General features: G+C 45.4%; 1 protein-coding gene across 1 annotated transcript; it reads left to right on the top strand.

The window, feature by feature from the left end:
- Nucleotides 1-1,275: 1,275 nt before the first annotated feature.
- On the top strand, nucleotides 1,276-25,818 carry UHMK1 (U2AF homology motif kinase 1; the record flags this gene model as incomplete). Its single annotated transcript, XM_082229138.1, has 8 exons — nucleotides 1,276-1,498; nucleotides 3,655-3,947; nucleotides 5,482-5,673; nucleotides 10,745-10,839; nucleotides 12,128-12,204; nucleotides 12,740-12,838; nucleotides 21,634-21,722; nucleotides 22,408-25,818. The coding sequence occupies 8 exons, from the start codon at nucleotides 1,276-1,278 to the stop codon at nucleotides 22,552-22,554; spliced, it is 1,215 nt and encodes a 404-aa protein (XP_082085264.1). The 3' UTR covers nucleotides 22,555-25,818.
- Nucleotides 25,819-27,245: the final 1,427 nt, after the last annotated feature.

The following is a 27,245-nucleotide window of genomic DNA, read 5'->3' as shown; positions in this document are numbered from 1 at the left end:
GAAATTCGTTTTGCAAAGCACCTCCAAAACGGAAAACTCTTTCGTCTAGCGAGTTTTCCGTCTTGTGAGGCATTCGTCTTGTGGGGCACCACTGCATTTGTTGAAACATAGTGTTTTCTCGACAAACGTTGCAGAGGCTTTCCCCCGCAGCTTAGCACCCTTTGTAATGATTCGGTTGACCTTGGATTTTTGGCGATATCTTAACCCAGCAGGTTAGGGCACTGAGGGCTCATTTTGTGGGGTGCTGGGAAATGGAGTGTTTTCTCCCCCCCAAAAAAAAAATTATTGTTTTTTTCACAAAAATTTAAACACACAGACAAATAGACAAACAAACATAAATCATAACCTTATTAAGACTAATCTAATTAACATTTGTTAAACAACTTCCTCATATCCCCCTGGTTGGATTTCAGTGCATATCATTTTAACGGTTTTCCAAATCAATATCCTTATAAAATTAACTTAATCACTTAACATCTTTCTTACTTCCCAGTTCAGTATTAAACATATTAATTCATCACATATTACATATTTAAATCCTAAGCCTATCCGCTATATGCAAGCTTTTTCCAATTAATTTAACTTAACATGTTTAACTAAATAGTCATTAAGTTTCATCCATTCTTCCTCCTTCTGGTCGCGGACTCTTCCCGTCAGGTCGGCTAGCTCTGAAAAATCCATCATCTTCACCTGCCATTCTTCCACTGTTGGTACTTCTTGCGTTTTCCAATTCTTAGCTAACAAAATTCTTGCTGCAGTTGTGGCATACAGAAATTGATATTTTATTCTTGGTTTCTTCCCTTGTCAGATGAGTCTGGAAATATATTTTTGCCATTCTTTGAAGCATCCAGCACGGCTTGTCTCTTGGCCACACAGTCATCTTACTCCCTGAAATTCTCCCCCTGGGACTGCGCCGGACTCGGGGCTCGCGAGGGCCCTGCTCTGAGGAGGCGGCCGACTCCCCGCCTGCCCTCGTCCCTCTTCCCCTCGGCCTGCTCTCTCTCTGGCCGGGGGCGCAGAGGGGCCTCCGGGGCGGGGGGGGGGAGAAGTGGCCGCGTCTCCCAAGACACCTGCGTACAACCTGACGGGGCGCGGAGGGGACCGCAGTCTCACCTGGCGGGGGGGGCAGCTCTTGGCTCCGCCTTCTCCCTCCACAGCCCCCCCGCAGTCCCGCCCACTTCCAAAGGGGCCTTTTTTTTCCTCTGCCCCCCCCCCGGTCCTCCTGTCTCCGCCTCCTCCTCCTCCCTTCCGGGCGGGCGGGCGGGCGGGCGCGCCATGGCGGCGGCGGGGCTGTGGCGGGCGGAGGCTCCGCTGGGCCGGGGCTCGTCGGCCGCCGTGTACCGGGCGCGCTGCCTGGGAGACCCTGGCGCCCCGCCGGCCGCCCTCAAGGCCTTCCTGCCGCCCGCCCGCGGGGAGGAGGCGGAGGGGGGCGGCGGCGGCTACGGCTTCCGCAAGGAGCGCGCGGCGCTGGAGGAGCTGCGCGGCCACCGCAGCATCGGTGAGAGAGCGCGGGGGGGGGGCAGCGGGTTCCGGGGCTTGTGCAGAGAGCAGGAGCGGAGGCGGAAAGGGGCTTCCTTGGCAGACGCTCCCCGTCTGGGCTGGCCGGGGGTGGACTAAATGACCCCTGGGATCCCCCCCCCTCGCAGGGGCCTGGCGGGGGGGGGGGCTTTGCCCAAGGAGAACCCCAGCCTGGGCCTCCCGCAGCCCGGCGCGCTCTCCGGCCCCTTTCCGGGCACATCCTCCCCCGGGAGCAACCTGGTCTCGGCATCGCCGCCCGCCATGTGCTGGGACCAAACTCCAGAGCCCCTATGGGGAGAAGCAGGGAGCCGCAGGGCGGCTGTTTAGTGATTCAGCCGTCCCACCAATGGGGAAGCAGCCAGGGGGGCTTAATCCAGTGCCTGGTGATGGTATTAGTGATTGATCCTTTGACAGGCAATATCTGCTTTGCCCTGCCCATCTCCAGGACCAGAAGTGGCAAAGCCATTCAGTGCATCCCATTTTGCAAGGGAGCAGCCCCGTGCTAAAGTTAAGCAGATCTGAATCCGACCCTCGTCCCAGGGGAGACCCGACCCCCCCGACATCACCTTCAGATGCATTGTGGAAGAAATGCAGGATATAAATCGGTTCACTAAATAAAATGGGTACATGTGCACAGCCTGAGGAATCACTTGGCCAGCAGAGAGGGTGCAATCTGGGAGGGGAACAGATGTCCCAAACACAACATGGTACTGAGGGTGATGTCTGTAAGCATTCCCCAACCTGTTGCCCTTCATCATCCCTGACCATTGGCCTGTGAGAGTTGCAGTCCAAGCCACTGGGAGGTCAAGAGGCTGGGGAAGGCTGGCGCAAGTCTTGTTGAGTGTGTTCATTTTGTCTGAAGCCTGAGTGGGAAACAGACACGCTCCATGGCTTAGAGCATGGTGTGCTAAGACGCCAAGGCGGCAGGTTCAATCCCCGTCTGGGACAGCTGCATATTCCTGCCTTGCAGGGGGTTGGACTAGATGACCCTCAGGCTCCCTTCCAGCACTGCGAGTCTGTGATTCTAAGCCTTGTTGCTTTGCTGAAGAGTGATACTTAAAACTTCCCAACAAATAATAAATGTGAGACTTACCACTGCATCTCAAGGCAACAGTGCTTTCATCTGATTTGGCTTCTCACAGCTGCTGCCAGAGGTCTGCTGCAGATTACCATCACTTTACGGTGACTGCTTCTTAACCTCTTGCAATGAGCATGCAACCCTATGGCTGTCTTTGTTGAGAGACATAGATGTTTACTACCAGGCCAGCCCCAGCCCCTCTTGCCCCCACACCGCCAGACATACTGATGGGAACTATGTGACGGATGGTTGGCTCTGCGCATAACAGCATAAATCTACACCAAATGGTCAAGTGTAGCCCCCGTACAGCACAGAGCATGGCTGGTGGTAACTTACAATGGGGCTTGGAGCAGAAGGAAACTGACTTGTTTCTGGGAACTGGTCCTGAGGAACAACCAGTGTTTCCCTCTAAAATTCCAAAGGCAAGAAGAATCACAGCTAGGCAATCCATGAAGTGCATTCAGGCATCCACTGGAAATGCTGCAGCTTGGCATATCATGCTTTGGCCAACAACCGCAATGAGTGAACCAAGTCTTGTTGCTGTGCTACTGGGGGAAAGATCCGGAAAATTGGGCCGCGGACAGGAGTTCAGCCAGACGGATTTCCTTCTCAAATGATGCCATATTGGACCCATGCAGAGTATCCAAGGTGTTTGAATTCATTTCTGTACCCATATTGCCAACCATGTTGGCAATGACTTCCATCGCAGCAGAACTCTGCATGGATCCAGACTAGAATTTTATTTGGTGCTACCTAAAGACTGTTTCGTTGTTGACCTTATTTGTGCTGCATCCATTTTTCTTCAATGGCCACAGAATTGGGGTAAGGATTCTCTTGAAGGTTAGAAGGTTCATCCCCCAAAAGAAACAAGCGGCACTTGCCTAGCTCTGGATTAAAATTATACCCAGGCCCAGATGCTCTAGGAAAAGTGCTGGAAACAACTGAATCTTGTATGTTCCAAATGCGGCTTTTTGTGGGAATCACTGCCATAGCGCAGAACAGTGGTGCCCCACCAAGTAACCCCTGCTGATCCTTTTGGGGTGTTTTTCTACCTGCAGTGACTCTGTACGGTGTGTTCACTGACTACCCTTCTGCCCAAGGCCCGTCGTGCTGCCTCTTGTTGGAGTTGCTGGACATCAGCGTGTCAGATCTGCTGGCACACTCCAGCCAGCATGGCTGCTCCATGTGGCTCACCCAGCACTGTGCGCGAGACGTCCTGGAAGGCCTTGCCTTCCTCCACCACAGAGGCTATGTGCATGCAGACCTGAAGCCGCACAACATCCTGTGGAGTGCGGAGGAGGAGGGCTTCAAGCTCATTGACTTTGGACTCAGCTTCAAGGAGGGAATTCAGGTTGGTCAAGCGTCATTGGAACCTTTTAGGCAAAAAGGTAATCAGAGAGGTGAGATGACTGCAGAAAATGCTGAATGGCTTTGGGGCCCTTGCGCTGTGCACACTCACCCCGCTTTTGCCTTTTCTAAAGGAGGTGACACACTTTCAGAAACCGGCAAAAAATGCCAGACAAAAGGCGTGTGTGCACTGTAGCAAAAGAAAACACTTTCAGCTGTAAAGATATCTTTGTCTATGACCAGGAAATGGTTCCAAATTCTCTTTGGTTAAAAACTTCACCCTGTGTATGTGCCCGTGGGTGTGTGTGGAGGGGGGTACATGCAGTGCTTTTATTAAAACGTATCCTGAAATCTTTACGGAAGGGATTGCTACTATTCTGCTCTGTGAGCATTGTTGCAGAATTGCTTGAGTACTTTGTACACATTTAAAAGAATGCTCTAGGCTGCTTATTGCTCGAAGGCACTGCTTCCCAAACTTTGGTCGCCAGTTGCTTATGGACTACAATTCCCATCATCCCTGACTACTGGTCTTGCTAGCTAGCGATGATGTGAGTTCTAGTCCAAAAACAGCTGGAGATCCAAGTTTGGGAAACACTGCTCTAAGCGGTGTGGCCCTGAGGTTTCCTGTTTCACACAGAATCATAGAATGGTAGAGTTGGAAGGGACCCCGAGGGTCATCCAGTCCATCCCTTGCAGTTCCTACGCATGTGTAGGAAGACACGGGTTTGCCGCACATGAGGTGAATTCCTTTCTCCCAAGCAGTCTCAGATGCACATGGGACTCGTCCACACTTCTGATTGTCCCATGCTTTCTAGGCAGGGGTCTGAGCCTGTTGCTTTCCCCCACAAAAATCTGCTCTTGGCGCTACATCAGAACAAACAGCAGTCCACGGAAAACCTAATGGCTGTTTGTTCTAGTTCAGCACTTGTGAGTTTTCCCGGGGGAAAGCATCAGGGCAAATGGAAGACTGAGCTCTCGGGGCCGCAAGGGGGGGGGGGGACCAAGCTCTTGCTGCTTTCAGAAATCTGCAGGAGGAGTGCAGGAGGAGCGCTCCAGAGGTTTGGATGAGCCCCCAGTTAGCGTGGGTAGAACAAATTGCTCCGCCCCCTGAGTGTGTGAAAAGTGCCTACCAATTCCTCTGGTAGTGGAAGAGCAAAACTTCTGTAGTGCTCGGATATTTCCGCCTGGAAATGGCACAAATCAACATTTAAACATACACTGAGGTGGTTTTCCAGTGAGTTTCTTTTCAGAACCCCTTGAAACATTTTAAACTTAAATCACAAAACAGATTTCCTATGCAGCTGCTGAATTTTTGCTTGTGAATTTTTATATTTTGCTTCTGTAAAAAAGTTTCTTGACAAATTCTTGGACTAGCAAAAGTTAAGCATTTCCTTGTGGTCTCCTTTGGCTCTGCATGAAGCAGCCTCAGTGGGCGATTTCTCTGGACCACCATAAAACAAACTGGTATAAGGTTTCAAATCCACTGCAGTGCTTTGTTATGATTTCAGACTTCTAAGCAAACTCTTCGTTCTCCCCAGGATGTGAAGTACATTCAGACGGACGGCTACCGCGCTCCTGAGGCTGAGCGGCAGAACTGCCTCTCCAAGGCGGGAGTGCAAGGCGGGGCGGAATGCACTTCTGCTATCGATCTCTGGAGTCTTGGAATAGTATTACTGGAGATGTTTTCAGGAATGAAACTAAAACATACTGTCCAGTCTCAGGAATGGAGGGTGAGGAGCTTTGCAGTAATTTTGCAGAGATATCAGTTAGCTTTTGAGATTTGCAGGCTTGGTGGATCAGAGGAATGCTTAATAACTTCAGTAAGGCTTCTGACAAAGTCCCCCAGGATATTCTTGCAAGGAAGCTGGCAAAACGTGAGTTGAACGAGGTAACTGTCAGGTGGATTTGTAGCTGGTTGAGCCAACCCAAAGAGTACACATTGATGGTTCCTTGTCATCCTGGAAATAAGGGATAAGCAGAGTGCTGCAGGGTTCTGTTCTGGGCCCATTGTTGTTCAACACCTTTATAAATGAGTTGGATGAAAGAATGGAAGGCATGTGTGTCAAATTTGAAGAGGACACCAAACTGAAAGGGGTGCAGAAGACAGAATCAGAATTCAAAATGACCATAACAGATTGGAAAACTGGACCTAAACTAACAGAATGATTTTCAAAAGGGACAAATGGTTCTGCACTTAGGCAGGAAGAACCAGATGCACAAATATAGGATGGGGGACGCCTGGCTTACTAGCAGTACGTGTGAAAGGAATCTAGGGGTCCTTTATAAAAATAATTTATTGTTTATACCTCACACATCTGGCTGGTTTCCCCAGCCCCTCTTAGTAAACCATAAGCTTAACATGAGTCCACAGTGTGATGCAGCAGCAAAGAAAGCTAACACTATTCTAGGCTGCATCAACAGAAGTCGAGTGCCCAGATCAAGGGAAATAATAGTACCACTCAATTCTGCCTTGATCAGATCACACCTCATCTTTGATGGCAATTTCTCTTTGGGAGTTTTGAAACTCCTCTTTGAAGAAGACAGCACCTTACATGGCTTGAATTTGCCTTGCTGGATAGATAAAATACTGAATGTTGCAGCTTTCCTGATGGGAGCCAATACCTTAACAGTCTGTGAAATAAGCAATCATTTGCTGGGGGAGGAGCGGAGGTGACACGAGCTGACATCAGCGCATGTCATAGGAATGTAATAAGCTGCCAGCTGAGGCCACAGATCCTTCAGATTCAATATTCTCGTCACGGACAGGCAGCTGCTTTCTGGGATTTAAGGCAGCCTTCTTCCCCGGCCCTCCCTGGCGATGCCAGAGCTGGAACGCGGCATGCAGAGCGGGAGCCGCACCTCCGAGCCATGAGCTTTTCCTGTAATGTAGGGTTTATATAATTGCATTGCTATAACGTTACAGTTTGCACAACCCTTCGTCCCTTCCATGGGTACCTTTGCAGTCTTCCAACACGGCGACTGCAGCTTCTCACAGTCCTCAGCCAGGTGTGTTGTACCTTCTTTCAGGGGAGAGATAGGATATCCCTACCCACGAGCACAATCATAGGTCTGGAGCATCCTCCGGCCTCTATCCCCACAGCACAGATCCCAGCGCATCTCTCCCAGAGAGCCGGAGTGAAGAATGGGAGCCGCCTCAAAGGCACCTGGGTGGTAGAATCATAGAATCATAGAGTTGGAAGAGACCACAAGGGCCATCGAGTCCAACCCCCTGCCAAGCAGGAAACACCATCAGAGCACTCCTGACATATGGTTGTCAAGCCTCTGCTTAAAGACCTCCAAAGTAGGAGACTCCACCACACTCCTTGGCAGCAAATTCCACTGTCGAACAGCTCTTACTGTCAGGAAGTTCTTCCTAATGTTTAGGTGGAATCTTCTTTCTTGTAGTTTGGATCCATTGCTCCGTGTCCGCTTCTCTGGAGCAGCAGAAAACAACCTTTCTCCCTCCTCTATTTGACATCCTTTTATATATTTGAACATGGCTATCATATCACCCCTTAACCTCCTCTTCTCCAGGCTAAACATGCCCAGCTCCTTTAGCCGTTCCTCATAAGGCATCGTTTCCAGGCCTTTGACCATTTTGGTTGCCCTCCTCTGGACACGTTCCAGTTTGTCAGTGTCCTTCTTGAATTGTGGTGCCCAGAACTGGACACAGTACTCCAGGTGTGGTCTGACCAGAGCAGAATACAGTGGCACTATTACTTCCCTTGATCTAGATGCTATACTCCTATTGATGCAGCCCAGAATTGCATTGGCTTTTTTAGCTGCCGCGTCACACTGTTGGCTCATGTCAAGTTTGTGGTCAACCAAGACTCCTAGATCCTTTTCACATGTACTGCTCTCAAGCCAGGTGTCCCCCATCTTGTATTTGTGCCTCTCATTTTTTTTGCCCATGTGCAATACTTTACATTTCTCCCTGTTAAAATTCATCTTGTTTGTTTTTGCCCAGTTCTCTAATCTGTCAAGGTCGTTTTGAAGTGTGATCCTGTCCTCTGGGGTGTTAGCCACCCCTCCCAGTTTGGTGTCATCTGCAAATTTGATCAGGATGCCCTTGAGTCCATCATCCAAGTCGTTGATAAAGATGTTGAATAAGACCGGGCCCAAGACAGAACCCTGTGGCACCCCACTAGTCACTCTTCTCCAGGATGAAGAGGAACCATTGATGAGCACCCTTTGGGTTCGGTCAGTCAGCCAGTTACAAATCCACTGAGTGGTAGCATAGTCAAGACTGCATTTTACCAGCTTCTTTACAAGAATATCATGGGGCACCTTGTCAAATGCCTTGCTGAAATCAAGGTAGGCTACATCCACTGCGTTCCCTTCATCTACCAGGCTTGTAATTCTGTCATAAAACGAGATCAGGTTAGTCTGACATGACCTATTTTTCAGAAATCCATGCTGACTATTGGTGATCACAGCATTCCTTTCTAGGTGCTCACAGACTGTTTGCTTAATGATCTGCTCCAGAATCTTCCCTGGTATTGATGTCAGACTGACTGGGCGGTAATTACTTGGGTCCTCTCTTTTCCCCTTTTTGAAAATAGGGACAACATTTGCCCTCCTCCAGTCTGCCAGGACTTCGCCTGTTCTCCAGGAATTCTCAAAGATGACTGCCAGTGGTTCTGAGATCACATCTGCCAGTTCTTTTAATACTCTTGGATGCAGTTCATCTGGCCCTGGAGACTTGAATACATCTAAACTAGCCAAATATTCTTGTACTATCTCCTTAGTTATTCTGGGCTGTGTTTCCTTTGCTGAATCATTTGCTCCAAATTCTTCAGGTCGGGCATTGTTTTCTTTATCGGAGAAGACTGAGGCAAAGAAGGCATTGAGGAGTTCAGCCCTTTCTGTGTCCCCTGTTTGCATTTCACCATCTTCTCCTCTGAGTGACCCCACTGTTTCTTTGTTCTTCCTTTTGCTACGAACATACCCATAAAAGCCTTTTTTGTTGCTTTTAACCTCTCTAGCAAGCCTGAGTTCATTCTGTGCTTTAGCTTTTCTGACTTTGTGTCTACACGTGCTGGCTATTTGTTTGAATTCCTCTTTGGTGGTTTCCCCCCTTTTCCATTTTTTGTACACATCCTTTTTTGATCTTAATTCAGTTAAAAGTTCTTTAGATAGCCACCCTGGCTTCTTTAGGCACCTTCCATGTTTCCGTCTCATTGGTATTGCCTGACGTTGTGCTTTTACTATCTCCCTCTTAACAAACTCCCAGCCATCATGAACTCCCTTTCCTTTTAGTATTGCTGTCCATGGGATCTCACCCAGCACTTCCCTAAGTTTTATGAAGTCGGCTTTCTTAAAGTCAAGAAATTGAGTCCTAGTATGCTTGGCTGCTCCTTTCCGCTGTATAGTAAACTTCAGAAGAGCATGATCACTCGCGCCTAATGATCCTTCCACTTCTACCCCACTAACCAGGTCATCAACATTGGTTAGGACCAGATCTAAAATGGCTGTTCCTCTTGTTGCTTCTCCCACTTTCTGGACAATGAAGTTGTCTGCAAGGCCAGTGAGGAATCTGTTTGACCTTATGCTCTTGGCTGAGTTTGACGTCCAACAAATATCCGGGTAATTGAAGTCCCCCATTACTACTATCTCCCTTCCTTTTGCATGCTTGGCCATCTGTTCCAGGAAGGCATCATCTATGTCCTCCGTTTGGCTTGGGGATCTATAGTAAATTCCCACAATGAGGTCTCTGTTATTCTTCTCTCCCTTAATTTTGACCCAAATGCTCTCACTTTGGCTTTGAGGATCTAAATCTTGGATCTCTTCACAGGTATACACATCCTTGACATATAACGCCACTCCTCCTCCTTTCTTGTCTGGTCTGTTTCTCTGAAATAGATTGTATCCCCCCATTATTACATTCCAATTGTGGGACTTATCCCACCAGGTTTCAGTGATGCCTATTATGTCATATTTATTTTGCTGTACTAAGAGCTCAAGCTCATCTTGTTTATTTCCCATGCTTTGCGCATTAGTGTACAGACATTGAAGTCCATTAATCATTCCCCCGTGTCTCTTATTTAAGGATTTTTTCCTCCCACCACTAGGTCCGCGTGCTGTTTGCTCCATTTGGTCTATGACATTTGGATGATGATCTTCATTAATTGATAGACCCCCAGCTTCAGGAGCACTGTCTCCCTCCCCCACATTAGTCAGTTTAAAGCCCTCCTGATGAGGTTTCTGAGATTTTTGGCAAAAACATTTCTCCCAACCGTTGTGAGGTGCAGCCCATCGCTTGCCAGAAGTCCATCTTCAAGAAACTGCAGTCCGTGATCTAAGAATCCAAACCATTCCTGTTTACACCATTTGCGAATACCATTTGGTATTAGCAAGCGATGTGAGCTTTAGTGGAAGAAAGGAAGAAAAGTCCAACCCAGCAGGGTACCTGATCTACCTCTAAAGTCAGCAGATGAAACATACTTCTACACTCTCCCAACTTGGAACAGCCCAGGGCATGTGGTGTTGGTGGCTGAGTACAAGCACAACTGGGGGCTCCAATCCCTGGTGCAGATGGCTGAAGAGAAGGGAGGAGCATCAACTCATCTTAGGAATGGATAGAATTGCCCTGGTTTGCTTTGTGTCAATACTGAACCCACCATGGAATAGGTGTTATGGAGCAATTACTGCGGCAGGCTTAATGGGTGGGGGGGGGGCTTACAGCAGTAGCTGGCTCTGCTACAACCTCAGGGAACTCTGTTCAGATTGTTCAGAGTAAATACAAGATGGGTTGGGGTTTTTTTCCTTCTAAGAGATTTTCTTCCCACCTCTTCTTCCTAGGCAAATAGTTCTGCCATTATTGAGCACATTTTCGCCAGCAAAAGTGTCGTGAATTCTGCCATCCCTGCCTATCACCTCAGAGACCTCCTCAAAAGGTATGCTGCCTGCTAGCTTCTGCAATGTTTTCTTCCTCTGGGGTTTTGCCCTGCCGCTCCAGCTCAGCCTCTGGATTTAGTCAAACAAAGGGGGAGTTCCATTGTTATCTACGAAGGCTTTTGAACAAGAGGGACTTTCTGCCTCTGGTGACTTTCCCTTAACCTCAGCAATGCTTCACATAATAAATAGGATTGTTAGGTCCCAGCCCCAGCTTTTCCTCTCTTGGGCTTCCTTAATATGGCAGATACAAAACCAGCATTTGCCTCCCATAAGGGCCCTTAAGTGTTTCATCACTTAATGGATGCTAAAATCACTACCGCTTATGTGAATGGAAAATGGTTGTTAAAAGGCAGCGGCTGGGCAAAGTCTTGCTTGGGATGTGGGAGAGATAGTAGATAGTAACCAGGCTAAGGTATGCCAAAATACCATATAATTTATTTTGTATCAGATCATCCCTCATTTTTTGACATTCACCTACAGTTTACTTAACTCTTTTCAGTTGCTGTGGAGAGCAGCAAATAATTGCTAGCTCAGGCAATTTGTATTTGCAACTTTCCCCTTTCAGTCAAGTCTTTTAAATAAGTAAGATGAAGGTTTAAAAAAAGTAACCGGGGGTCAAAGCCCCACACAAATCAGGAAATTGTGCAATAGATTCATGAAACAGTCATCCTTGTGTAAATAGGACTAGTTAGAAGGTTTCACCAGTAGATTGATTAATGAGACCAAATTGTGTTTGGTGGAGCTGTGAATTTGCAGTCTGCTTGTTTGGTTTTTTGAGACTATTTTGGTAATAATATTTATGGGAAATAAAATACTAAAGATGAGCTTTCTTTCCAGCAACATGTAGTAAGTTACCTAATTTGCAGGTGGGGGAGATCATGATTATTCATTCTCCTTGGCATAACTCAGTATGGAGAATCTACGTCCTGGGGAGAACCAGTGGCATGGCCATTCATCTTTAAAAGAGAAAGGCAGGAGAAATGTATATGTTGCTTTGTGTTCCAGTAGCACACTTCCACAGAATGGCACTCAAGGGAACCTGCAGTGCAGCCAAAATAAAATTACTAGCAAATGACCACTGAAATACATAATAAGGTTTATAAAATCAGCATCACCATAAAGCCATAGAATTGGAACAATGAAAGCTGTGGTGTCATGCTTTCTCCAGAACCTGGTGGGCTTTTGCTATTCTTCTAGAAATCAGCTTGGATGCAGCTTGAATGGTCTCCCTGTGGGGAGCATCTCTGGAACTTGCTTGTACAACCAAGACTCCTTTTTGCTTTCCAGCATGCTTCGCGAGGACCCACAGGAAAGAGCCACTGCAGCAAAGGCCTTGTGCAGCCCCTTCTTCAGCATTCCTTTTGGTAGGGTGTATAACGTATTTCATTTCTCTGGCCACAAATAACGCTTGCCTAACTGGCCCTGACTCTGTTCATTTCATTTTGAGATTTTCTATCCATTCTCTGCATCAAGTTTAAGCTGGTTAACATCTTAAAAACAACATTTGTCCTTAAGAGGGTCTGGACCCTCTGGGCATCTTGTGGACTCCTAAGGGTATGTTTTCAATTAATGTTTCCTCCTTTCACACTTCTCCCGTTTGCCATTTTAAATGTCTGAATCGGGCTTAGCCCCATTTCACGGATGTCTGAACCCAACATTACAAGGAGAGTTTTTTTAATCATTTTTATTTATTAGATTTATATGCTGCCCTTCAGGATCTCAGGGCGGTTCACAAGGTAAAAAATACAAGGTAAAGAGGCATTGTATGTGATAAGGCAAGGTAAAGAAAGATAAACTTTTTAGCTCTCTGAGTATAGGATTGAGTAGGTTGTAGCAACTTGCATCCAACCATTTCTAATTTCTCTTTGATATAATGATCACCTTACATTGCTTTAACAGCCCCCCATGTTGAAGATCTGGTGATGCTTCCAACTCCAGTGCTGAGACTGCTAAATATTTTGAGCGATACCTCTCTCCAAAATGAAGAAGAATTTGAAGGTTGGTACATCTTGATGTAGCTCCTTATCCTTCAGCACGCTACAGGATGGCTTGAGATGCCCTGGAAGTGGGAAAGGCAACTATTTCCCAGAGCTGCCCTGGGCAGAGAGAGGAAGAAAATTATCCTGCTTCAAGCTAGGTGTGATTCAAATTTAGGCAGAGCCAGTAACCTCCAAGCAAAAATGTTTAAAGAATTATTGCATAACAAAAGTAAATATGAGTGCAATATTTTGAATAAAATGGTCTCTAGAAGAGCAGCGCTTGCAGGCTGATGTTACAGATTCCCACCCCACCTTGGTATTATTAATAATAATAATAATAATAATTTATTTACTTATACCCTGCCTGTGTGACATGGTTGCCCCAGCCACTCTGGGTGGCTTCCAACATAATAACAACACAGAAAAACATTCCACGTTAAAAACGTCCCGATACTTCTCTGTTTGACATCTGATGGGAAGGCGTTCCACAGGGCGGGTGCCACTACCGAGAAGGCCCTCTGCCTGGTTTCCTGCAGTTGCACGGAAGAGAGGGAGGCCTTGTGTGTACTGACATCCTCCCCACCTGCAGATTCTCCCCCCTGTAGCTCTGGTGCCTGAGGAAGCGGGTGAAGGATGAATTACCTTGAAGGGGGCTTGTAAGGGAGAGTCAGTAGATGCGGGAAGGCTAAGCGCCCTCCTACTCCCACCCAAACCACTGTTGTGCTTGGAAAAATTGTGGCTCCTTTTGTGTCAGTTGCAGAAAATACGGAGTACAAGAGACAAACTGAAAGAGAGATAACTACCGTTGGTTCCCATAGCCCTTCTGTGTTGTCTACATTTATGGGGGGGGGGTGATCCGCTCTACATATTACTGACTTCTGTTACAGAAAGAGCGGAGAACCTCTGCATGTGGGACAGTCTTGGAGTTCCAGTTTGACCTGCGAGGTCCTTTCCCCCCCCCCAACCAGCTGATGTCACTGGCCTGACTGTGTGATCCTGTTCCCAGCAGTGCACACGATCATGCAGCCAAGGCAGCAGGATTTAATCCCTGTGTATCAGCAGAGCAGGGACTGAAGCCCTGTGCAAAAGCAGGCTGTGCAATAGCTTGCACCTGCAGGCTGCTTCAGAGAGGCTTTTGCAAAGGCTTTCAAACGGTTCCTGTGATCTTGATATTGGAAGCTTAAAGGGGAAGCATGGGGAGAGTTGGAAGCGCTTTCTCCTTGTGCTCCCTTTTTAAAACCTTCAAGGTTGGGGACTTAAAAGCCAGCGCAGGGAGACTTGCAAAATGCAAGGGATTTTGACAGGCAGGTGGCCCCATGCGCATGTCAGTCATGTGGCGTCATAATTTGGCCCTGATAAGGACCTGGTGCACAGAGTCCAGAAGGTTCCCCACCCCTCCCCTAAACCATTTTGAAGACTGAACCAACTGCTGTTTGTGGGGTTTTTTTTAAAGTCTCCACATCTATTCATTTTCAGTAGAATAAGGGAAGGGGACGTGTGGTGCTTGTGGCAGCGTCTAGGCCCCACACAGTGACTCTGTTTGTTTTGTTTAACTTCTAAGACCACCATTATGTTCCGGTCACTTGAGCAACTGAGCAAAAATGCATAGGAGGGAGCTGCTCATCTGAGTTTCATCCTAAAGTGGCAAACCTGAGAATGCTCAAAAGCAAGCCTAGGCACAATTCTTGGCCTTGAAAAAGTGTATTCCTTGGTGTCTCAGTGTTCCCTAGCTCTAAAATGGGACCAGGATGCTGATCAGGAATGCTGACACAGCATGCTGCCCCTTAAAAATTGCCACTGAACCCAGAACTAACTGTAATTGACCCAGTGACTAACTTGGAGCTTCTCTCTGTGGCGCCATAGACCTCGCTTGGGAAATAAGAGTATTTTTCAATAATAATTTTTATTAGTTTTCAGTTTCAACAGTCCAATAATAGCCTCATTCTAACAATGCCAAATTATAATACAATTAATAATACCAGTCATTGAGATGCCAAATTATACAATTTAGGTGCCCCCCTGCCTCCTGCATACTAGAATTGATGGTTTGATGATTTATTTTGTTTCTTCATTCCAAAATTTTATAAATTTCAGTTACACTCCAGTCAAAATACCAATCCCTTATATCGCAACTGCAGTTTTAACAATTTCCATTCGTATTGACACATTAAATGATTTCTACACCTACAGGTGAAGCATCCTTCCTGTGTGTGGCAATTATTCTGTCTGTCCATAGTGCTCCTTCTGGTCCTTGTAATATATTAGGTCTATCTTTTGTCAATTGTTGCTGTTCTCCAGCATGCCTTGGGTGGCGCTGATGTCCCATTGTTGTTTCAGAAGTTCTCCATTGTTCTGTCCCTGGTTCATTGTTTTGCAGCTACAAAAGTCACACTTTCCCAATAAATTTCTCTAAGCCTGGGAAGGAGAGCAAGCTGTCAAACTTCAAATAACTCAGTAATGAACCTTTTCAACCCTTGGCAAGCTTGCAGTTTTCTCTCATCCCTCCGTCCAGCGGAAGATGAGCGATTACGCTTCCAATTAAATTAAATTCCAAGCCCCTTTAGTACAACTTTGACCGGGGACTTCCGGGTTAGCGCCATCGGCAATGGCGGAGTTCCTCTGACCGAGAGGAACCCGCTCCGTGAGAATCGGGTCTTGCCGCCGCGGCGAAGGCGGAGACCCCTTAAAAATCCCAGGCGGAGGAAGCCTGGGAATGTGGGATTCGGCGGGCACCAAGAGCGCCTCCCCTACTCGCGGGGAAACCCATTTTGGGGCTCCGGAGCGAAGTGGGGTCAGCGGCGCGGTGCTTCGAACTGATTGCTACTTTCACGGAGTGAAGCCGCACAGCTGTTGCCGGAGAGCGCTGACTTTTTCCTGTGGACAATTGGATTTAAAAGTAACTACCCGTGAGTAAAGTGAAGAATTGGAGTTTTAAAAGTTGAATTAATTTGGCACTGAAGCGGGAAGGTCTAAACAGGAAGTCCGCCTTCCGCTTTTGTAAATAGATTGAAGCAGACATTGCAAGCTAAAGTCTGGAAAGTCGTTTGTAAAGGACTAAATTTTCATCAGCTAAAAACACCAAACCCCTCTTGGAAGCAGGAGAAGAGGGGGGAAATCTTAGATTGTTTAAACCTACAGGAGAGAGAGTAAAGAAAGATAAATTTCCACCGTCTTGAACCTGGGAACGGGATGTCAGAGACAGACGCTTTGGGGAAGTTCATTGACTGTGAATAAAACGTTTTTTGACAGATAGTTAAAAAAGAGAAACATGTTGATTCCAATGTTTCCTTCTGCATATAAAAAGGAATAAAATATCTGGAAAACGAAAGTAATTTTGTTGCTGGAGCTGCTTTCAAAAAGACGGATACAAACAGAAATTGTTTCCTCTAGAGGGAGCTTGTGATACTGTTGCTGGAGTCGATCTGGGGAATTTTACAGCTGCAGAGATTAAAGATCGTGGGAACCAGACTTTGACCTTGAGCAAGAATATGTCTAGAAGAAGTCTTAGTGCTTGCTCTTTGCAAGATAAGCGCTTTACTGGAACAGCTACATGAAAAGATGGATTTGATGACTGTTGCAGTTAGCAATTTTGGACAAACGGTGAATACCTACATAGAAACTACTCAGGAACCATCTCAGGAATTTGCTTTGACAGGGCAAATTGTGCAGAAGACAAAGGAGGAGGTTGTTGCTGAACCTCAAGTTATAGAAATGGAGAGAGCTGCAGCCTTGCAGGAAAATAAGTTGTTGTTTCTGATGACTGAACCTGGAGAAAGTCAGATTTGGAGAGATGGAGTACTGTTTGGTTTGGAGATGGGAAGCTGGATGGATCCCCCTATGCAGGGATGTTCTGACTTTTGGGATCTGGTTGTGGGCCAGGGGGAGCTTGGAGTTGTGGGGGCCCTTAATTTTGGAGGGACTTTGAAACATGCCTTCAAATATATTTTGGATTTCAGTGCTGACTGTGGAGAATGGGCTGACCTGTCGAGAAGGGATAAAGACATTGTTAGGTTGGAGTCTCCCCGAGATCTACCGCTCAGTGAGGAAGGAAGGAAATTAAGAATAAGATCAGCAGAAGATAAAGTAAAGTGCAGGTATAAACATGAAGAAGACCTACAGAAGGGACATGGAAAAGACTTAAGAGCCTCGGATAGAAGGTCACCAGGTTAATGGACTAGATGGAAGGGATAGAAAGGACTGACAAAACCCGAGACCAGGAAGAAGAGACGATGGATGAAGATTGGAAGAAAGTTTAAAAATTCATTTAGAGAAATATTGTAAAATTAACGAGTGTTAGAAAAATGCTGAAATGAAACTATTTGGCTTTAGTAGAAATACTATAAGGAATTATGTATAAATAAGTTTTAAGCTCTAGGGCTTTTTATGGTAAGATAAGGTTAAAATAAATTAAGGTAATTTAATGATAGAATATAGTAAAAGATGGAAAGGATTTGCTGAGATAATTAATAATTAGAATACAAAAAAGGGAGGTGTGAGGAGGTCGATGAAACAAGTTAACGAAAGAAAGATTTGGGAATACTGGATTTGTTTTTAATTTTTTTGTTTTTCCTTTGTTGTTGTTGTTGTTGGTTTTGATGTATTGTGTGTTTTGTATTTTTCTTTTTTTCTTTTTATTGACTTGTATTGCTTAATTCCTTGTTTTTCTGATTATATATATATCTTTTCCTTCTTTTTCTTCTTCTCCTTCTCTCTTTTTTATTCTCTGTAATTTTAAACTTTCAATAAATATCATTTTTTAAAAAAAGCATTATTCAATACAGTCTAAGGATAATAGGGAGTTGGGAAGAATCAGCTCTGCGTTTCCATCATAAACCTTTTGCAAAATAGAACTCTCCCTTTTCCCAATTTTTCGTTTTTGTTTTACACACACAATTCCATTTGATGTTATATTCCATATCTGCAATCCATTTTTCACCCTCATCATCTGAATATCCAGAATTTAAATTACCATTTCAAGGGAGGGTTGCCAAATCATATATGTAGAGAATAACACTTTATATAAAGAAACCACGGGCTTCCCTCCCTCCACACCGTCTTTTATACCAAATGAAGTCTTCTTTCAAATTCAAACTTTAACAACCTTGCAGCTGCTTCGATTCCACAGTTTATGATCTCATTTCTTCTAGCACACATCTCTACATTAGTCCAGATTAAACTCTGATTAACAGGACAACCTCTGCTTCTTAATGGCAGCGTAGGGGGGTTAATCAGTAGGCAAAGTGCTTTTGCACTCAGCACCTCCTGCCTCCTACAATCCATGCTGGAGCGAGAGCCAGGTACCAAGACGAACTGCGAGTGAAGCCCATCCCCCCCTGTCCCTGGGGAGAATTTGCAAGGGATAATTAACCTCAATCATCCTTGTTTTTTCTTCACCAACGATCTCCTGCTGCTGTGGGAGCTTTCTTTATTAAGGCAGACCGGAACCAGAAGCCAGGAAATAAGAGTTTTAATTGCCTGCCCTTGATTAGGTCTTTGTCCAGCTCTGCTGGCCATTGTGGGCAGGGTGGTGGTGTCAGCCTCAGATTTCCTGGTTAGATTTCTGCTTGTCTTGTAGTCTCCAGTGTGCAGCTCATGGCAATTGGCCACCTGTGCCACCATTTGGGGCCTTACTCTGGTGGATGGATCTCTGGGTTCTAGTAAAAGCACAAAGCTGAGGTCTGCCTGCCCCTAAGGTCTAGAATACTTACTAGGTGCTGGGGTAGCGTTTACGACAGAAGTCCAGGCACTCAGGCTTACCCCACTAGTGCCATAAGCCCTTCTCCTCCATGCTGCATGGAAGAGCAGGTTGTACTTGCTTAGAATATGGACTCGGGCAGTTTAATTATATTCTGGCTGACTCACATAGATAGTTCAATCGATCAATCTTTATTACGGTCCAGAGACCCAACAAATCGTTACAAAGCAATGCACAATTCAGACAGCCTACCTCCAGGTTAAACAAGCATTTTGCTCAGACTTAAAGATAGGGATCATTGGTTTTTGCAACCACCGATAAAAACTTTGCCACTGCTAATGTTCTAGCATTTGTCCGGTCTTCCAATAGGAACCTGACATAATGAGCCTCTGATTTTCCTGGGAAAGGTACCAGCAAGGGTAATATCAGTTCAGCCCTGCCTTGCTCATATTTCGCACAGTGCAGCAAAATATGTTTTATAGAATCGATGTCTTGGGCACATGAGCAAAGTCTGTCTTGGTAGGGAGCTCCTCTCCACCTGCCATCCAACACTGCAGAAGGAAAGACGTTTAGTTTGGCTTTGGTGAATAACCTTCGATAATTTGGTACTGTCAGGTTTTTAATGTAAGGCGTTAACTTAAAGACATGCCCATATTGTACTCCTACTGCCAGCAGACTACAGACTACGTGTGATTGAGATCGCAAGTCACTATGTGCATTATCCCATAAACTTTGCTTTAGCATCTTTACACTACACTTGATCTTAGCCAAAAGGCCGAGAAGCTTTAGCATCTTTAAGGTGCCTTCATAACCCAGGTAATAAAGTTGGGGGGCGGGTGACAGACCAATAGAGGTGGCTTTTCTGGGCATGGTTTTCTGCCATTTGCTGAGAAACTCCTCATTGGTCAGGTGTTGGTATAAACCCTTTCCCTAGATCAAATTCTGAAATCCTGAGCCAATGTTTTAGGGCAGCCCACCATGCTTTAGTTGAAATTGGACATTCACCAGCGTCTAACAGAAGTATGGAGTTGGGGACACAGTTGCGTACCTGCAGCAGAGATCACAGAAATTTTGCCTTAAAGCCATCTAGCTTTGGCAGGTCCCCATTATGCTAGACATTTGCAGTGTACAGGAGTTGGGAAACGGATTTTGCATTGAAAACCCTTAAGGTTGCTGGAACATATTTGCCGCCCTTTGTGAAAAAGAATCTGGGTATGGCTAGCTTTGTGATCTCCGCCTTCTGAAGGGGGGTTTGCCAGTGGTGCTTCCAAGATCCTGTATGATGAGCCCTAGATAACTGAAGTATTTAATCTGTTCAAGGTTATGGCCATCCAGCACCCATTTAGACCAGGAGAAGCTTCTTTTGAATACTAAAATTTTAGATTTTTCATAATTTATGGATAAACCATTTCCAGTAATAAGAAAACTTCCTCAGCAGATATTTCAAACCTGGTCTGGAACGTGAGATGATGGCTGTGTCATCCGCATATAACAACAAAGGGGTCCTTCTCATTTCTATTTTTGGAAGGTGTCCATCTGGGTCCATTAAGCCCTCTTCTAGTGTGGGGGCCAAAATGCATCCCTGTCTCAACCCCCCCATGTCATCTCAATACTGTTTGATAACTGTCCCTGCCGACCACATCTGACCTGCAGTTTGGTTCCATTGTACAGGTCTTTTATAAGAAAGAGGAATCATTTGTCCTGCAAAATCAGATTTAATTTGGACCATAGCTGGGATCTGGGGATGGAATCAAACGCTGATTTCAGATCTATGAAGGCCACAAAGAGCTTACCCTGTAGAGGCCTGGTATACTTCTCGGCTTGTAAGGACAGCATTAGTGGTCTGATGTTGAATGGTTCTCACGAAAGGCTGCCTGGGCTTCAGATAGTATATTCTGTTCATTTAGAAAAGTTGTCAGTTTGTTACTGAGAAATTGGGCATGCAGCTTCCCAATTATTGAAAGCAGGCTAATTGGCCTATAATTGGAGGGTATGTTTGGGTGGCCTCTCTTAAAGATTGGGACTACTATAGCATGTTTCTGGCTATATGGTACTTTGCCCAAGTTATTTACTACCGTAAAAAGTGCTGCCAGAAGCGGAGCCCACCAGGGCTGGTTTGATGTAATCAACTCTGCTGGGATAAAGTCTTTCCCTGGAGTCTTTCTGCTCTTCAGATTCCCAATTAATGTATAGACTTCCTCCATAGTAACCGGCCTCCAATGAGGGAGCAGTGACAATTCTGCCCTGTCATCATCCTGGAAGCTGGAAGGAAGGTTTGGATTTTCCATAAATATATTTCTGAAGTGGTTCTCCCAAACCTGAGCTGGAATGACACAGCTGGGGGCTGAAGAGCTATTTTTCATTGAGTCGGAGACCAGTCGCCAAAAGACTTTCGTTTCATTGTTTAGTGAGGCATTCAATAGCAGGGACCAGGAATTTTGTTCGGACTGCCTTTTTTTTTTAGGCCAAAAGGGCTTTATACTCTTTTTTAATTTTGAAATAAGATGGAGGTAAGTAATTTAGTCCAGCATTTCTATAGGCCAAATAAGTGTTCCTTAAGGCTTCCTTCTTTGTGCGGCACTCTTGGTCAAACCAACAGCGCCCTTTAGCAGTGCGGGGCTTGCCGGCTGAGTTTATGTTGACAGAGACCACATCCTGCAAGGACTCAATGAGATTTTCGTAAGCCGTCAGGGAGGAATCTATTGATAAATTGTTTATTATAATTGATCTTAATTGCAGTTTCTGAATTCAATCTATTCTCAACTGCAATTGCTATCTCATGTGTCTATTTTTTTCTGCACAATGCTGGATCATTTGCTTTATCTATTTCCTCGTGTTCTATGTCAAGCCTGGACTTAACTTGTTGACCCCTATATGTTATGAAACATGCAATTTGTGGCAAAAAAATATGTTATTGATTATGTTTGTTTGTTTGTTTACTGCCCTTCCTTCAAGCAGCTTAGGTAAGTGGCTTAGTCTTGCAAGAACCTTGTGCAGCAGTTGCTCTGGAGGCAGGCAGGCATTCTGCAAACAGGATTCCTGGGTCCTTCTGTGCCAGTCTATCCAATATGCTATTTGCTCTTTGCTATTTATTTTCAGTTGTCTTCTCAATTCCACAGATATCGTGGATGACATAAGAGAAGAATGTTGCAAATATGGACGGGTCGTGTCCCTGTTTGTTCCGAAGGAAAATCCAGGCAAAGGCCATGTAAGTACTTGGGCAGTCAAGATTGGTGTGTATGTTTCATCTTTGAGGTTTTGGTCTAAGGCAGCACTGACCTCTCCTTTTACAGTGACAGCTGAGTGAGGCACATCCTGAGGCTTCCTGACACGACTCCGGTCTTCTATCTTGCATAGAGAGAATGATTCTGTTATAAATGGAAGCAGATTTAAAAAAAAATAAATCAGATTTTGTGTGTGTGTTTGCATTTGTCTCTCTGGGAATCTTGGAATACTTTACTGCTTGTATATATCTCTAAAATAAAATTGTATACTATTGCATTTCAGACTTGGAGACAGGATTTTAATAGCATTATCTATTAATGCCTCTGAAATGCCACACTATTAAGACTATAAAACAATAGAAATGCACCTCCATTTAAGTTTTTCAATATTACCTTCTATACTTTATCCAGAGATTCTGGTAACATCTTCTAGTGTTATATTTTGTCTTTTAAAAATCACACTACTGTAGTGTACCACACTTACATTTTGCAGAACTAAATCATTTTACAATCTTTCCTTATCAAATAAATGTATGCCATTTTAATGTATTTTTCTCCTTAGTATTTAACAAAGGTAATCTACCAGTTTCTGGGAGGTGTCTTGCCTGTCCTGGAAAGCAAGAGGGCAAGGGGGCAAAGGAGACTGACATTCCTCCTGCTTCTTTTCAGGTCTTTGTTGAGTATGCAAATGCTGCGGATTCAAAAGCTGCCCAACGAGCCCTGACCGGGAAGAGTTTTGACGGCAAGTTTGTTGTGGCGACATTTTACCCACTGAGTGCCTATAAGCGAGGGTATCTTTACCAAACCATGCTTTAGTCTGCGGCAGCGGTCAGGAGAGACGCACGTATCCAAAGCTGCCTTGCTTTGCCAAAGTATTTTCCAGAGGCGAACTCCATCTGTACTCCTCCTTTCTCATTCTGGGGTTGGCAAGAGAAAGGCCCAGGTGTTTCTGTTTTGTTGCAATGAAATCAGCCTCCTTCTTGCCTTTGATTTACTCTACAGTAACGAAAATGCTGTGAAATGGATGTTGGAGATTGAAGGTGAAGAAGAATTCAGTGGGAAAGAAATAGAGGCTCAAGGCAGTGTTGGGGGTTATGGCACCGAACTTAGAGATGCCAAGCATTGAATGGTGGCATGGAGGGTTGCTGGTATCTGAAAGAGTCCGTGAAGCAACCGGAGTTCCTTGTGCCACAAGCAGAGAAGCAGCAGAATGTGCCATGGAGGACATGCATCCGGATGAGGCTTTTAATCTGCCTTCAAACAATTTTATGGGAAGAACAGATAACATTGTCAGCCCATTGTACTCCTCCCATGTTTCCCCAGCACTTCCTCCTCCTTGTCTTCTTACCTCAGAAAGTCTGTTAAGGAGGGGAAAGTGGAACAGGAGTGGAGGGGGCAATGGGTGCCATTTTGAGGCGTTCCTCCTTTCTCTATTGTTTCCAGTTTCAGAGACTTTCCAAGTCCCTTCCCTTGATCTGAGGGCTCTCCACCTTAATTAATTGCTTCTTGGAAAGAGGTTTCCCCAACCCACACCCTTCAGTTGACTATATAATCAATAAGTTACACTGGAAACAGTAGCACTTGCTTTAAAGTAGAAATGTTTCTAGCTATAGTCCTGTAAGGCTGCCGCCTTCTAGCTGTGTGCTGCAAGCGCTGCTCTTCTTTTCACAATTTTACTATGGCCAAATAGTGAAAGTAACAAGCAGGAGAAATCAAGCTGGCAAGCTCTCTAGCCTTGTTGTGAAACTGGCTGTTTGATAAAGATCAAACTGTGAAACTGGTTAGTCTGCAGAGGGGGCATTTTCAAGCAAAGTCCACAGGACTTTCAGCCCAATCTGTAGCTGTGTTTATTCAGAAGTAAGCTTAGCTGCAAACCTCTTGCCCTGTGCTACAGGAACTCTTTAAAAGCAACTACTTTTTCAAAAACTTTGCAATTGTGCTATTTAGAAAACGGTAGAAAAAACCCACAGAAAGTGATGTGCTAAAATGGCACAGAGATGCAAGCACCTCAGAATGTTAGGAGAAGGGTTGGTGGCCACTGGTGAGGACAGGGAAAAGCAAAGGAACAACACAGCCCACCCTAGGGATGGAACATAACAAGATGTACACACCCAAAAGAGCACAAAACCTGACACCTCTAGTGGGTGGCCAATTCCAATGTCACTTGTATCTTATAATGGAAGAACCACAATGGGAGCACCCAAAACACAAAATCCCAGCCAGCTTTCAAAGCCTTCACACCCTAGGACTGAACATGTTAGGCTGTATCTGCAGAGACTTAAAGGAACATCCTCAGCCACAGAACAGGATTGCTGCCCTAAAAATAGAGGATCTGGGGCAAGGTAGGGTCACCCAGATGATTTGGCTATATAGAAGTTGAAGCTAGACAATAGACAGGAAGGTTGCACTTGTCTCATCTAGCCATTCCTTTGTAATACAACGAAGCCTTTCTCCCAGGAAGAAGGCGAGAACCAGTGAAGGCACCTTTTGGCTCCCTACGTGTAAGCCTAAATAGAAAAGTAGACATTATCTCTAAAAGGCTGCATTAGAAAGAGCCTCGTTTTCAAGGAAATCCTGGTTTGTGTGCACTCCAGTGGATATTTCAGGTCCTGATCAAGTGCAGCTCCTGTGATGGGGCTCGTTGAGCTATGAGCCTTCTCTCTATCGAGTAAGAGACTTGTGGGGAGCTGGTTTTCTTTTGTTTTACAGTCTCTGAGAAATTGCCTGTTTGTGTCTTCCCAGCATCATCTGCTAATAGTTAGGCAGGTGCCTACAGAAAGCATTTAATTCTGCTCGCATAATGATATTATGGGGTGTTGTCCAACCAGATTCTTCCTGGGAGGCTTTCTGTAGAGTTACTTCCCTGAGCCAGTTTTAAACATGTTTTTAAGAGAAGAGTCTTTGTTCTGCTAGAAATGCCTGAAATTTGACTACTGGCCCTGCCCTCTCGAGGCTTCCCAGTTCCCAGCATCTTATGCATGCTTCCCCTCAGCTTTCACTGCTGCTACCGAGAATGGGAGGCACCCCAGTTTGTGGCAGCAGTTTGCCTTGCTCTTAATCCACCTTGACCCCGGCAGCCTCTCTTCCCCGCATGAGGATCCTTCACTTCTTGGTTTCTCAAAAGTTATGCAGCATTTCTGACAGAGTTGACTTGGGCAATGGTAGGAAAACAAGAAAGAGACGTTTTAAACGTCTCACCCACTCCTTTTAGAAAATACTTGAATTTTTTTGTAATGTCTTCAGAAGCTAGCATTTTAGAAGGGGTGGGGTGTATGCATAAATAATTAGGATTCTCTTGTGGCAAATTTATTCCTGGGTTTTGCCTCCTTGCCTTTCTGAGCTATGAATTATTTAAGACGGGATATTGTCTGCACTGACAATTATACTGATATTGTTGAGTTTGTTTGTCCTACGTAGCGTATCTGATATAGATTTTGGGAGAGTGACATTCCTGATTCTGGATGGGGAAGCGAACTGCATCCACAGCCTCCAAGTACCCCAAGTCTTCTATGAAGAGTTTGTGCAGTCTTGTCCTCTCACCTCCATAATTCACCTGGGTTTCAGTGGTCCTGCCCCTTTCAGTCTTCGTGACTTGGTTAAGTAGAATGAATGTCCAAAATGTCTACTGTCACCCCCCCCCCCATGCTTTACTGCCTGAGCTTGGGCTTGGCAGGGAAATGTTGCTGAGCTGCTCCTCTCCTAGCTGAGGGGGCATTTATTTTGAGCACATTTTAAGCCAGAACTGCACGAGAACTTGAAGGTCATGGGGCTTGTGGGCAAGGACAGGGGCTCTGTCCAAAGTCCCGCTCGTAGCTTTGCACACATCTGACCTGGAGTCCATTTTTGGTTCTGGCCTGCCTCCATCTCTCTCCCCCAAGAAAGACAATAGCACTGCCTGTCTGGCTGGACTTGACTGTTCAAGAGCGTTGACATGATTCCTTTGCAAACTGTTCTGTAAACATACGTCTTCTACTCAGATTATTTAAGGAGATCATGTGCTCTATGCACCATTGCTCAGCAGCTCAAAAGATGAATGTACAATTTTAATTGAAAAATAAAGTAGATTTGTTCTGATGTTAACCAAGCTACCTTTTATTACGGGCTGATTTGTGAGAGGGAAATTGGACTTCCAAACTGCATTGGAGATGAGTGGTAGAGGGAACCCAGGCCCTAATCTGTGCCCCACAGTTTTTCAAAAATGATCCTAGCATGTATGTTGTGCTTTTAAGTATACAAAACACTTCACATATGTGAACATGCAGCGGAAACCAGAGTCTTGCTGTCCAGCATCTGTTGGTGACAGAACCTGTGAGCTCATTCCCCCGACTTGGATGCTCTGGATAAAGCTTCATTGGGGGCAAAACTATAGTGCTGTTAAATTTGTCACTTGCAGTTTCTGGTTTTCCCCCTCATTTCTTTAGCATTAAATAGCAACCACTTGGATATCTGATCAGAATTGTGAGACATGGGCATTAGCTCTTCCTTGTGTTCCCACATCCACTGTGGGAAACACAGAAAGGAGGAGCTGCTCTTTCATGTTTTGTTTGGCCTTTGAGCTTCCCCACTGATCTCCATCAGGGAATCACACACCTGCTAAAAATAAAGATGGATTCAAGTGATGTATTCAGCACTGCATGTAGGTGACTAGATCAACCAGCACAGTGAAGTTCCATCAAACTGGGGGGTGGAATGTATTTTTTTTTTGGGGGGGTGCCTTTAACTGGCAATGGAGCTTCCAGAAAAGTTTAGAATTTGCACCTAAGAATGGCTTTTTCTAAAGAATTCAGCCCCCTCCCCATATTGCTTTCTGGAAACAATGTGAATATTGTCTTGACCGGGGCGGGGTGCACTGCTCACACAGCCTCTGATGTTCAGATTTCAAGCTACAGGCAGCCTGGGGGGGGGTAAGAACTGGTACCCCTTTCAGCTTCTATCACACTCTTGGCAGCCCCGGGACTGACTGACACCCACTGATTTCAGTGGGTCTGCTGGAATATTTTAACGGGAGTTATGGTGTCTGGTCTGGCATTGGTTTCAAGGTTGTTCTTTTAATCATAAAATATACAAAATCAAATCAAATACTCCAGAGTTTTCAGTAAAATTACAAGCCACTATTTCATAAGTTAAACATATACATTTTCTAGTTCCATGAATATCTCAGCAAGTCCCTCCCTGCTGCTAGGCAAATATCAGATTACACACTTAAGATGTTGGGATAAAGGAGCAACAACCTGCAATCTCTGCCGCCTTGGAGCTGAGTGTGTGCAAGAGGCCAGCATAAACTAGATTCTCCCTCTTCTATCCCCCGCCCCCCGAGCGATGTAGCCTCCTGTGTGATTAGGACTTCTGGACAAACTTGCCACATTTGAGTGATGGTCTGGTTGGCCCTTATAAGTGTATTGCCCAGTGGTGGGTTTGGGAGGTTTCCCCCTAAAGGACTATCATGACTATCTTTGCTTTGTATGCTTATGAAACAAGACTGAATCTAGTTATTTGGAGCAGGATCT

The sequence above is a fragment of the Podarcis vaucheri genome, assembly GCF_965113315.1.
Source record: "Podarcis vaucheri genome assembly, chromosome: 6".
Lineage (NCBI taxonomy): Eukaryota > Metazoa > Chordata > Lepidosauria > Squamata > Lacertidae > Podarcis > Podarcis vaucheri.
Note: the sequence above shows the minus strand (reverse complement) of the source record. Positions and strands in the feature narration are given on the sequence as shown.